The sequence below is a fragment of the Cannabis sativa genome, chromosome 8 (assembly GCF_029168945.1).
Source record: "Cannabis sativa cultivar Pink pepper isolate KNU-18-1 chromosome 8, ASM2916894v1, whole genome shotgun sequence".
NCBI lineage: Eukaryota > Viridiplantae > Streptophyta > Magnoliopsida > Rosales > Cannabaceae > Cannabis > Cannabis sativa.
Genome location: NC_083608.1, coordinates 47,581,395 through 47,594,385, shown reverse-complemented (window position 1 = coordinate 47,594,385; position 12,991 = coordinate 47,581,395). Strand labels below are relative to the sequence as shown.

At 33.7% G+C, this 12,991-nt stretch overlaps 1 protein-coding gene across 2 annotated transcripts; it reads right to left on the bottom strand.

The window, feature by feature from the left end:
• Window positions 1–8,973: 8,973 nt before the first annotated feature.
• On the bottom strand, window positions 8,974–12,773 carry LOC115699200 (chlorophyll a-b binding protein of LHCII type 1). Of its 2 annotated transcripts, XM_030626488.2 has the most exons (4): window positions 12,736–12,773; window positions 11,840–12,287; window positions 11,016–11,602; window positions 8,974–10,899 (listed from the first exon to the last, which is right to left on the bottom strand). In XM_030626488.2, exon 4 carries the CDS (start codon window positions 9,892–9,894, stop codon window positions 9,091–9,093), a length of 804 nt encoding a protein of 267 aa, XP_030482348.2. In that variant the 5' UTR covers window positions 9,895–10,899; window positions 11,016–11,602; window positions 11,840–12,287; window positions 12,736–12,773; the 3' UTR covers window positions 8,974–9,090. The 2 variants fall into 2 exon arrangements, with proteins under 2 accessions (XP_030482348.2, XP_060958123.1); XM_061102140.1 differs by lacking the exon at window positions 12,736–12,773 and having other exon boundaries at window positions 11,016–11,507; window positions 11,840–12,090.
• Between the last annotated feature and the right edge of the window lie 218 nt (window positions 12,774–12,991).

Here is a 12,991-nt window from a genome sequence, read left to right as displayed (position 1 = left end):
CCAGAATGGATTGTTGAAACCAATCACTCAAATAGATGGCGATAAACTAATAAGTTCATATATTATGAATTCTATATTTATCGAAACAATACTCTTATCAACTTATTAACAACAACAACAAGTTCCCTTAACCAAGCTAATGCCTATGAGTCGTCGACTCATTCTTCAACAGGCATGCAGTCAAAGCTTTGGGCTCCTCCCACTGTTTGGGAGCTTACGGATTCATGTTCTACAATTTTTACTCCTGCTAATAGTTTAACACACTCTTTGTTGTTACTTTGGGGTCTTGAAACATGGAAAAAATTTACTCGTGGTGTTAATTAAGTGATCTATGAACTTTTATTGTTCTCTACAGTGCTTTGCAGAGGTTTCATGTTACGATTTTCAATAAGAGTGATGATCTTAATAAATTGTCTTGTTTATTGACTAATTTAGTAAATTAATAAGATTATAATTTACATCCAACAAATATTAGTGATATGGCTAATTAGAATTTTTATCCCCAAACTTTAACATGTACTAAATTATGTTTCTTGAACTTTTCTGGTCGTTAAAAATTTTCCCTGAACTATTAAGATTGTTAGATTTAAAGACTTTTGTTTAATTTCATTCAATTTTACTATTTCAGTGATTGTTTATGTATTAAATCATGCTCCCCAGATTTTGATATCTACCAAATCATGTCTCTCGAACTTTGACATATACTAAATCATACCTCATGAACTTTCATCTATGTTATATTTTTTTTACTAACATTAGACAAAAATTCTTAAATTCAACAATTTCAATAGTTTAAAAGGTATTTTTAATGACTTTAAAAGTTCAGAGAATATGATTTAGTATTTATTAAAATTCGAGAATAAAAATTCTAATTAGCCTAGTATAATAATATGGAAATCCCAAATTAGTTATACCAATTTTTATTTTTTATTTTTATTTTTATACATATATATTTATGGCATTAAATGGGTTGGTATTTATCCAGAATTGTTTAGAGAACAAGCCCTTTCAAAATATTCTCTCCCCTTTTTTATTTTTTCTCTGTCAACTGCTTCTGCTTCTGGAAGTTTAATTTATTATATCACTTACCATCAAGTGACCAAAAAAATTAATATTAATTAGTTTCTCCACAGCTAGCTAGCTAGCTACTACTACTAGTGCCTATCCAATATATTATATTTTAATAGTAGATAATGTAGGTTTTGACCCAAAAATTTCAAACCCTTTTTAGTTCCAACGGTTCTCAAGGCTAAAATTGTCAATACAAACTTGCTTTGCTTACATAATAATAAACCCAACATTCTGAACTCAACTCATATTTGAACACAAAAATAATTAAATCTTTTTATTATAGCTTGGGACTTGAAGAGATACTAATATATATATATATATACACAAAATATGGCTAATAAGTATTTATAATTTATATAAAAGCCTCCCCCAATAAGGGGTGAATGCACAAAGACTTTGATTTGAAGCATAACCTTTTATTAAAGTGACTCCTATAGGAACTACCTTTTTTCAAATCCTTTTTAAGAGTTTACATTAAATTAAAAAGTAATTTTGGTATTATTATTATTATTATTATTATTAATGATTCCACTAAAAAGTAGCCAATTAGGATCATCTCGTGGGTCCCACTTTTTATCACAAAATTTGACTTGTATGAAACAATCTGAGCCCTTGATTTTGTAAATACTCCAAAAACTATGATTGTTCTCTTTCTTTTACTATGTAGAAGAGAAGTAACTACTAGAATGGATTATACATCAAAAACAAAAAGGTTTCTTTTTTTTTTTTTTCTAAAAGTAGTATTATAAATTTATATAATTTAAAATGTTGAAATAAAAATAAATTTAAAATTTTTTAAACACGCATAGTATACTAGAATATTTAAAATTCTGTTTTCGGTACTATAAATTATTTAATTTTTTTTATAAATTTACAGTGATGATATTATAACTACAACGAATACTGCTATAAAAAAAATTTAAAAAAATTCGAATTTAATTTTGACCATAAATATTAATTAAGAGGTTATAATAAAATATTGTAATTATAATATATAAATAAATAGATTAATATTATAAAGTATGAATGTTCCCATTTCCCTTTGGTTGCGTGCATGTCACGTGAATATCCAACTCATGTGATATTTCATTTGTATCACCGATTCACAATCCATAAATCTATCTACAACTCCATCTGTAAGTACAATATATCAAAATGGTTTTTATATAATATTTATAACATGGGATACTACTCCATAAGTACACAAGAATTATCCTATTAACATTATATATAATTAATATATTAACCAAATTGGTGTAGTCAAACAATTATAATCAAAAATCTAAGCTCGTGTGTTAGGGTTGTCTCTCTTTTATTATTTGTGTGACATAGACAACTGTCACTTAAAATGTTGATCTCCTCAACTCAACTCATGAATATTAGACAACCTCAAGGTTATTATGAGTACTTTTGTTTTTACATAATCACACATAATGTAGTTTTCATTTTTTTTTTTATTATTTGATGCATTGATCGAGAAATGGGAAATGTTTTGGTGAAAATGAAAATATTGTGGTATATGGTACTAAATTAATGTTGGTGGGTGGGGGAATGTTTTTTCATGCATATGGTTTGTTATTCTTTTTGTTGAAAAGAAAAGAAAAGAAGATAGAGCATCATTGAGTTTATTGAGTTGAGTTGAGTGTGCAAATGCATATATTCTATATATATATATATATATATATATATATATATCTTGAACTAATAAACGCATATATGTACGCATATATAATTAACTACACAAATATCAACCTACTATATGTGAGAGCTTTGGTCCTAATTCACTAATTCATATTTATATCATGTATACTTTGCGATGATGGATAGATAGTGTTAGATAAAGTTGTTATGTAAATAAAGTTTGTTAATTTTCTAATCTCTTTTGTGATTTCTCCGAAGAGGTATTCTTGGGAGTTTTCTGTAGTTGACCATATTAATTACAAGTTGTTCTGAACACATTTTCTTGAGTGTCCACTAAATTAGTGTACTCAGTAAATTTTGGTTCATACTCTTTCCTTGACTTTTTCGAAGCTTCACTATGGTTCTGGTTCCTCCCGCCCCTCTTACTTTGGGAATGGCTCCCATTTTGTTCTAGAACTTCTGTTTGTTGCTTCGATTGACCAAGAACATTATTGAGTTTGGTTTGTGCCGCTCCATACTCATAAAAATGGGTTTAGATAAGTGCCTGCACAAATGCAGAAGATCCATAGACAACCAAAGAATATTGAGTTTTGGGAATAGGCACTTGTGGGGTGAAGCCTAAGCCAGACACGAAAGCGAAAGGAGATGGACCCAGAGGGACTCCAAATGCTTGTAGGTAAGTGTCTTCTAGATCGGCGATGCCTTGAGCTCTGGACATAAATTCGGACAAATTCTAAGCCCTTTTTCTTTGCATCTCTCCCCATAACAAGGAACCGATTGTGAGTTCGGATTGTAGGACTATGAGTTTCATGTTGTCGCTCAACATTGTCTTGGCTACTACCTCCATTATCCGTTGGATGAAGTTCTTCAGGCTTTCCCCTGCTTGCTACTTTACATTACTGATTGACCCAACTTCCATGTCATAATCCCGGACAGTTATGAACTGTTTCTGAAAAGTAAATTGCAACTCTTTCCAACTGTAAATTGATCAGGGAGCTAACCTCTTCCACCAATCCTCAACGGATTTGGTAAGAGTTAAGGAAAAGTACAAACACTTGGCATTATCACTTACTCTTGCCACCAGCATCATCTTGTTATATTTTGACAGGTGGGTTTTAGAGTCTGTACGATCATCGTACAATTCGATCTGTGGCATCTTGAAATTCTTCAGGAGTGGGGCTTTCGCAATCCTCTTGACACAAAGTTACGGGTCTTCGTCTTCTAAATCTGTGAGGGCCCCACTCTACTTCTGAAAAAATTTGGTCAAAGCAACAATTTTCTCTTCTAACCTCTTTGGGTCACTATCTAGAAGGTTGCGTCCGCGAGCCTTATCATTCAAATAGTTCCTAAGGTCATTTCTTTGTAGCCTTGCCTTTTCTCCTTTAGCTTTTTCGTACTTAGCGTTAAAATGCCTTCGGAGGTCCACGGTGGACCAACTATCATCATAGTATTGTTCCCCGGTCCCACTAACATGGTTAACAAAATCGTTGGCGTAGTTATTCCTCCCCCTAGGCCTGAGTACTTTCACACAAAGCCCTTTTTGCACAACTTGGCCCTGTGGAGCAGAAGAGCATCCAAGCCTGGAGGCATCAGTGGCCTTCTGTGTCCACAAGGGCTAGTTGGCTGGATTCATATTTTTTCTATGAGGTAAGGAGCTATCGAGTTTTGAGGATCACCTACCTTTCCCTTCCCCTTGTCCTTTGTAAGAGCTGGGGTTTCAGCATTGGTAAGGTTTTCTCTGTTAACAACTTCCACTGAGGCATCTTCTTCAAAATCCTCCTATAAATCTCCGAACTTTTCTTGAAGGCGAGTCATCATCCTCTCCATCTTTTTAGAAAAATTCTCCTAGCAGGCTAGCTTTTCCTGGATCACATGTAGCTCATTAGACACTCGAACTAGATCTAGATCTTGTTCATAGTAATACCCATCATTATAATTCTCGTCTATGTATTCATCGTCGTCATCGATCTCCCTCCTTGTCTTTAGCGTCAAGGTCTTCCCCGTCGACTTGCTTACGACGCTAGTCTAGATCATCCCCTCTATTGTCGGCTTCAGATGTATCCCCTCTTCGTGCATTGCTCAGTTGGGCGTGCTTCGGAGAGAGAGGGTTTACATCATCCATGACAACGTTTAGGTTCACTTGAGGAGTTTTCTTTGAACGTCTTCTTTGAGCAGGAATCTCTTGTTGAGAAGGTGAGACCACAAACTCAAGTGTCTTAATAATTAAAACAATACAACTTATGCTTTAAATATAATAATTTACTATATTTTTTTTTTTTGAAGTAGTGATTAGAATCACTCATGAACTAAGTAGTGCCCGTCCATTCTGCCTCGCTCGGCTTGTCGGCCTGCTCTGAAGAATTCATGAGCCAGTAGGCCGGGCGAACGAGGACCGTCGAAGAAGTGCCTCGACACGTTGTAGTCATTACTTCCCTTTATAGCGGCTTTTGTCATTTTCACATAAATGTTGTAATAAATCTTATCTCCCCTATCTCTACTTCTGCTAACGAACGCTAGAATTGGGATATCGAGAAAGAGAGTAGACCGTAGAGGGTTCAACAAAGAAAAGCAAGAAAACGTAAGTCGAATCGGGCAGATCTGAATATCGGTGTTTTTTATGGATTGTCATTTCAAGTATTGTTCCCATAAGCCTTCTTATGTTAGGATACAGGTCAAATAATAAGTATTTTTTTTTAGGTGGTCTACAAGTTGCTACTCAATCGATTAGTTATGAAATACCATTATCTTTGAAGATCCATTAGACATCGATGTCTTATTGGAACCGTTTTTTGAAACGGAAAGTGACTTCACATCTACGAATTCTTCACGAACTGTTCATTCTCCGGGGGACGGTCCCTCTGTGGCCCTAGACCAGGATAGGTAGCGGCAGCAAGAGGCCACAATGATCTGAACACTTTGTCGCATCTCTTCAATACGGATACAGTATCGATCATAGCAATCTCCTTTGGTACTTACTGGTACGTCAAAACCCAATTGGTCATAAACATCGTACGATGCTGCTCTTCGCAAATCCCAGCATACCCCTGAACCTTTTAACAATGCCAACAAGCGTCTATTATTGAATTCATCCGGCCCAATAGTATCCATTTTGAGAACGTCCAGCGCCAAAGTCACTAAATGGGTAAGTCGCCAATCCCTAAAACGGATATGTAATGTACTTCATCTGCTGGGTTGGGCATTTTACCAGAGGTTTCTATTGTATCGGCCAATTTCCCCTCTTTTGCAATCAGTTTCGCTACAGCACCTGCTGCTCTAGCTAATTGTCCACCCTTTCCAAGTGTGATTTCTATGTTATGTATGGTTGTGCCTAAGGGCATATCGGTTGAAGTAGATTCTTCTTTTTAATCAATCAAAACCCTTTCCTAAACCGTACAAGCTTCTTCCAAAGCATACATCTTTCTGGATGTAGAGAATGATATCTATACAGATGGAGTGAAATCCACTCCACGAAATAATTTGATCTATGGACAACATCGTTGTGGTAAAGCTCGTAATTCCAGAGGAATCATTACAGCATGGCATAGAAGGGGAGGTCATAAGCGTCTATACTGTAAAATAGATTTTAGACAGAATGAGAAAGACATATGGTAAAATCATAACTATAGAATACAACCCTAATCAAAATGCATACATATGCAGGTATTTGCAATCGGTCCTAGAACATCCTCGAATAAGGATAGCTCATCGTCTAATTGAAGGACATTGCTTTGTCAAACCATAGACTGTCGAATTCTTATCACTAACCACATGAGACAAAATTACACTTAAAGTTTAGACAATAAAACTATAATATTTTCAAATAACACATCGGCTCGTTGAAATACACCTATCTCTTGGTAATAGCTGTTACCAGAGAAAGTGAATATGATAAAACCTTACTAATAAGAAATCCACATGACTGAGTCCGATTGAGTGCTACCAGCTAATTAAAGTATCTGCTTGTAATACAATATATATAGAAGACAATTACAATATGAGCCCAACTAGTAATTTACTAATTTAATACAATATAGAAGACATACAATACAAGGATTACCAAACCCTTTTTCTTTCTTCAAATTTTTGGTGTCCTATGGAGGGGGAGGCAAGAACTACGAATTCCATCGTTACTCGTTAACAATCAATATAAATATACATATCAAAATAAATTAGTAAGGAGATTACGTAAAAGAATATACGTACATATGTGTGGTGACAATTAGTCCAAGCTCAGAAAACAAGAAGAGTATCTTTCATTCCATTCAGGGCATAAATATATGCATATCAAATTTATTTTTGTAGATACAATGTATTTGGTCCATTTGACAAAATCCCAAAATTGGAACTGATCCTCTCTAATTTAGTAATAATATATTATTACTAATTAAGATGTAATAAAAAGTACTAAAGAGAACAAATATGGTTATTTCAACAAACAATAATTTTATTATTATTCCTCTTCCCTCTATAAAACTATATATATATATATATATATAAATATTCTGTACATTTACACAAATTTTCAGGGGTTGCATGTCTCAATAGGACAACCTTCAATATAGTCCGGAAGAACCTATACACAAAAACACACACACATATATATATATATATTATGTGTTATCTTGATGTAAGAGATATAAACAAGTGCAAATTGTTCTACATATATACAAAACGATATATAGATGGATAAGTGTAATAATATATATATACTATACACTTTGCATGTGATGAATGATGATCTCTGTGCAATCCTCTGACTGTCTCAGGGTTCAAAGGTCTTACTGTGTCCGTACCAATTCAATTCATTATTTATGGCTTTAAGAGAAGAAGATGATGACACCATGATCTGGGGAGTTGGGATCCATATATATATATATAGACCTTAATTCTTATATATTATAAAGCCCTACATACATATTATGTCACACTATTTGTGTTCACACTATAGTTTATATAAGATTATTGCAGTGTCACTCATAAAGTCACAATCTTTATATTTACATATAATATATACTGACTTGTTTATTTGTTTATAAATGTAAAATCAGCTGAACATAACGAAATATACAGAGATGAATTGCTTTGAAATCTATGCATTCTCGAACGGTCAGTTGAAATGAATCCCTTTCTATGCTTTTTAGAAACCCTTTTTGGTGTATAGTAAATTTCAAGGGCACTAATTTTCTATTTTCTCCCTAAAATATATAATTAGGAATTTTGTCATTTAGTTTTTCTCCCCTTTTTATGCAAAAAATACTTGTATAGATAGTGATGTTATAAGTATAAATTCTCATAATCAATAGATTATTTTGAAAAATGAACGAAATACAAACCTATAGAACATATTTGCAATAATTACTATAATTCGGAGAATTTGTCTATCTGAGCACAAAACTTTACAATGTCATAATTTGAGTAATAAAAATCCTATTTTATAATAATAATAAATAAAATGGTTTAGTTAAGTATGGGAAAATAGGTTATATTATATGATGAATTTAGGTTTGGTGACAGTTAGGTTGATCTAATATTGAATTTGGTTAATTTTGTACTTTCTGTTTTGCCTGATCTTATTCCACTATACTTCTGGGTGTGGTCCTGAGTTAGTCATCATGACCACGTGTATGGGGGTGTTTTGTCATTTTTTTTCTGTAAATGTCTATCAGAAATATAATTATTATGAACCTTGATCATGGCTCTTCTCCATGGATCTGAATCAAAGCTTGTGGAGACAATTATACTGACAGGGTGTTATCTGTATATATGTATATGTTGTGTTGTGTTGAGTTGATTATACTCAGAAATTGCAGTGAAACATTTTGGTATAGTAAACTCTCTAACTTAGCAAGATCTCTTTCCATATATAATATAACCTTGTACTCAATATATAGTACTAATATATATTGATGAGTTGTATTATTGTATTGTTCATACATGATTAACCCTAATGATTAATTATTCAACTACTAGTCATGTGTAGTAATATGAAAGCTACATAAATCAATCATCATTGCTTATGATATATGTATATGTATGTGTGTGTGTGTGGCCTTTATCTAAGATTATATATAAGTCAATTTTATTACAACCAATTACGCGTAATTCCATTATTATCATATCATCTAATAAAGCTGTTCTTTTGCAAAATGTCAACATTAATTAGCTAAAATTGACATTTATCACTGTGGCCAGATCCTGATGATTAGTGGGTCTCTTTCAAGTGTTTTTGATAAATACGTTACAATATATAATATATTATTATTGGCTAAAAATAAAGCATGTTCTCATTTCCATCAATGTCACAAAATATGTTATAGTTTAGTACAACATCAGTTACCAAATGTAGGAAAGAAAAGAGAAGAAATTAAGTGTCAGTTTTCATTTTCCAGGGGTAAAGTTTGTGGCAAATGCCCAAGCATTGTTGTTAACAGGGTCAGCCAAGTGATCAGCCAAGTTCTCTATAGGACCTTTTCCAGTTACAATGGCTTGAACAAAGAAACCAAACATTGAGAACATAGCCAATCTCCCATTCTTGAGTTCCTTCACTTTCAGCTCAGCAAAAGCCTCTGGGTCCTCAGCAAGGCCCAATGGGTCAAAGCTCCCACCTGGGTACAATGGGTCTGTCACCTCACCAAGTGGCCCACCTCCAATTCTGTACCCTTCAACTGCTCCCATTAAGATCACTTGTGTGGCCCAAATTGCTAAAATGCTTTGAGCATGGACCAAGTTAGGGTTTCCCAAATAGTCCAGCCCACCGTCGCTGAATATTTGAGACCCGGCCTTGAACCATACTGCCTCACCGAACTTGACCCCATTGCGGGCCAAGAGTTCGGGGAAGACACAGCCCAAGGCCCCGAGCATGGCCCACCGTGAGTGGATGACCTCCAGCTCACGGTTCTTGGCGAAGGTTTCGGGATCAGCTGAAAGCCCAGCTGTATCCCAACCATAATCGCCAGGGAATTCTCCGGTGAGGTAAGATGGAGCTTCACCTGAGAATGGGCCCAAGTACTTGGCGCGGTCTGGGCCGTACCATGGGCTTGAAGATGAAACTTTCTTGGGTTTAGCTGCGGCCTTTCTCATGGTGGTTCGGCTCTCGCCCATGAGTTTAGATGGGGAAGGAGCAAGCCTCACAGCTTGGCCTGCAAAAGATGGAGAGGAGAGAGCCATTGTTGAAGAAGCCATTATGAAAGAGAATTTTCAATGGAGAAGAGACTTTGTTCTCCTTGGAATGATATGAGTTTGTAATACTATCAGTGTCTTTAGTTATAGTGTATATATAGTTTATTTATTTTATCCTTTGAATATCTTTATCTCTACTCTCATTCGTATTAATGAATTGTTTGATTATCTTTTCATTTTTTTAATAACAAAGATTGTCTTTGTTGATTTCCCAAACTCTAGAGGTTTAGCTGTAGCCAATACAATTTATCCACGTGTCCTCAGGAGATGACAATATCATCTCTTGAGCTTATGAGTTAAAGATGTAAAAGATAAGGAAAGAGATATCAATAGGATTCTTTGAGATACCCTTTTTGTTTCCTTTTCTGTTTTTGGTTACACTTGTTCTACACCACACAACACCAATATACCATTTATTTATTAGAGGACAATATAAACTAACTAAATTTTAACAGCAAAAGCTGTGAGGATTCTTCGATATTGTTCACTGGCATTAATCCATTTTTCTTCCACACCAGCAAAAGCTTAGCTTGTAAATTTAATTTCTTAAAATCCATCTTCTTTTTTTCACCTTTCATTCATAGAGTCTAAGCTTAACTTAACTGAGCTCTCCATGAAATAAATATATGAAAGTTGAAAGCCTACTCAAAAATGGCTCTTGTTAATTGTTATATTATTATTAACTCAGGACAAGCCAAAAGAGGCCACTAAACACTTTCTTTTTGCTTAAATGGAAATGAAACAGAGCCATCTAGTTACACTCTTTCTAAAACTCTAAGAAGGGAATCTGATTTCATGGTGGTAAATAACAAAGCCAAATCAAGAACTCTTTACTAACCTACAAGACATCTATCATCACAAATAATTGAAATTTCAGCATATGAAAGTTAAAACTCAGTTAATAATAATATACTTAATTACCTACACTACAGCTCCATTTCTAATCAGATACTGATAAAGCCACCAAACAAGATTCAACAGCAGCATCATCCAGGATTACTGTAAATTCTGTACAAAAATACACATAATAATGTCAGTACTAAACATGGCACATTATATAGAATTCAACAAATCAATGAACTACAATCTAGAGCTCCATGCAGAAGTAACTAAGAGCAATGTACCATTGAAATTCAAGAGGTTCCATTCATCAATTCTTGCAAAGTGGATGATTTAAATATTCGAAGAAGCAAAGCTTTTTCTTTCTTTCCCAACTTGTGTGCACCGTAGCGCCTAATGACACCGAGCTTGAGTGCTTCTCTGCCTTCTTCCACAACCTTTTTTCTCACATCCATTAGTAAACCTGTCCCTTCACAACCATTGTCCTTCTCCTCTTCATTTCCACCTTTCTCTTCCCTTGTTGATACTGCACCAGTGGATTGAACTTTGGCGAGTTCTTGAGATCCAGCTCCATCTTTGGAGTTAGAGATGGCTTCATGTCCATCAGGAAAGCTAGTTCCTCCCCACCATTTATAAGACACAGTTGATAAGCCCTGAGATGGAAACCCATGTTTGAATTCATCCAAGGTATGATGAATATTATTAACCCCTTTAGTCAAATTTGTGGTTAGCACATTTTGGGATCTCACAATCTGAACATTCTTGCCTCCTTCATGCTGCAAGTTTTGAGAAATTGTATTTGAAATCTGTGATTTCGACATTTCTGTACTCAAATTCTGAGGATGACTCTACTCAACCAAAGAATAATTCACTGAAAACAGAACCAAAAAAAAAAAAAATACAACTCTGTAATCTGTATCCAATTACTTTAGTTATAACTCATACTACAAATTACAATCTTAAGTAAACCAAACTTCACAAAAAGAAGATTCATACATACATACATACATATACAAAAGACTAATGGAGTTCAAAATTCAAACATAGGGTTTCTCAAATAAATTTGTAACTAGAGAAAAAAAAAACAATAAAAAAAGTTTAATCTTACAGAAGGAGAAAAATTGAGGCGTCAACAGCGGAGAAACCCAGAAGCGCTTCTTCTTCTCGGTTCCAGATATCTTTGTTAGAGGAATTTTGTAGGGTTTTGGCTTAAATCAGAAAAACAACAAAGTGTAATTGAAAATCATGAGGTTGGTGGCGCCACCGTCATGGAAATGGAAATGGCCGGCGGCGGTTAGAATAATAGCGGTTGGCGTTGGTTTAGAGAGGGAAGAAGAAAAAGACCATTTAACTTTTACCTTAAACTTTTTTTTTTTTATTTGGAGAAAAAGATAGAAATGAGTTTGATTGGTAACAAGTAAATATGGAGAAACATAAGAAAGTAATTTTTTTTAAAGGTTTCTAGCAACTTTTTTTTTAGAGAAAGAAGAGTGTTATATTAATCAATGAACCATGTTAATAATAAGAGTATTGGCATATGTAATTTATGTCATTTTCTTCACAATTTAATTTAGGGTGTGTTTGGAAATAACTGTGTAATTACTAGAGCGATAATTACACAGTTTAGTAATTACACAATATTTTAAAATGCAAGGTGTGTTTAGATATGAGGTGTTAATTACATATGATTTTCTAATATCTTGTTTGGCAAAATAGTTAGTAATTATATGGGAAAATAATATTTTTTAGTAGCTAATGTTTAATATGGAAAGTTTTAATAATTACACAGTGTAATTACATTCAATTCTCATGGGGCTATCAGAATTAAAGAGTGTAATTGAAACCCCTTAATTACTTCTAATTATACAATTACAGTGTAATTACATGGTCAGACAAATATGTCAAATTGTATAATTAGCTCCAATTACACATAAATCTAATTATATTGTGGCTTTCCAAACGCACTTTTGAGAAAAATGGAAATTTTCATTAATAGGCAATAACATATTACATGATGATATATGTCAAAATCAGAATCAATAAGATATACAAAATCATGTTGTTTGCAAAATAAGAATGAAAACACTAATAATACTTTAGCGTTGGAACATTAAAAAAAAAAGGTAGCTATATTACAACTTAAAATGCTGTAAAATTCAGAAATCACAACTTAAAAAGATTGTAATATATTAGCTAATAAAAGTGAATCAGTTTCAATATAATATATTTGAACTTCAAATCTAAAACCTTCACAACTTCT

What these genes read in the sequence shown, in the direction of transcription:
- LOC115699200 (XM_030626488.2), bottom strand. Translation starts at nt 9,894, where the DNA reads ATGGCTTCTTCAACAATGGCTCTCTCCTCTCCATCTTTTGCAGGCCAA.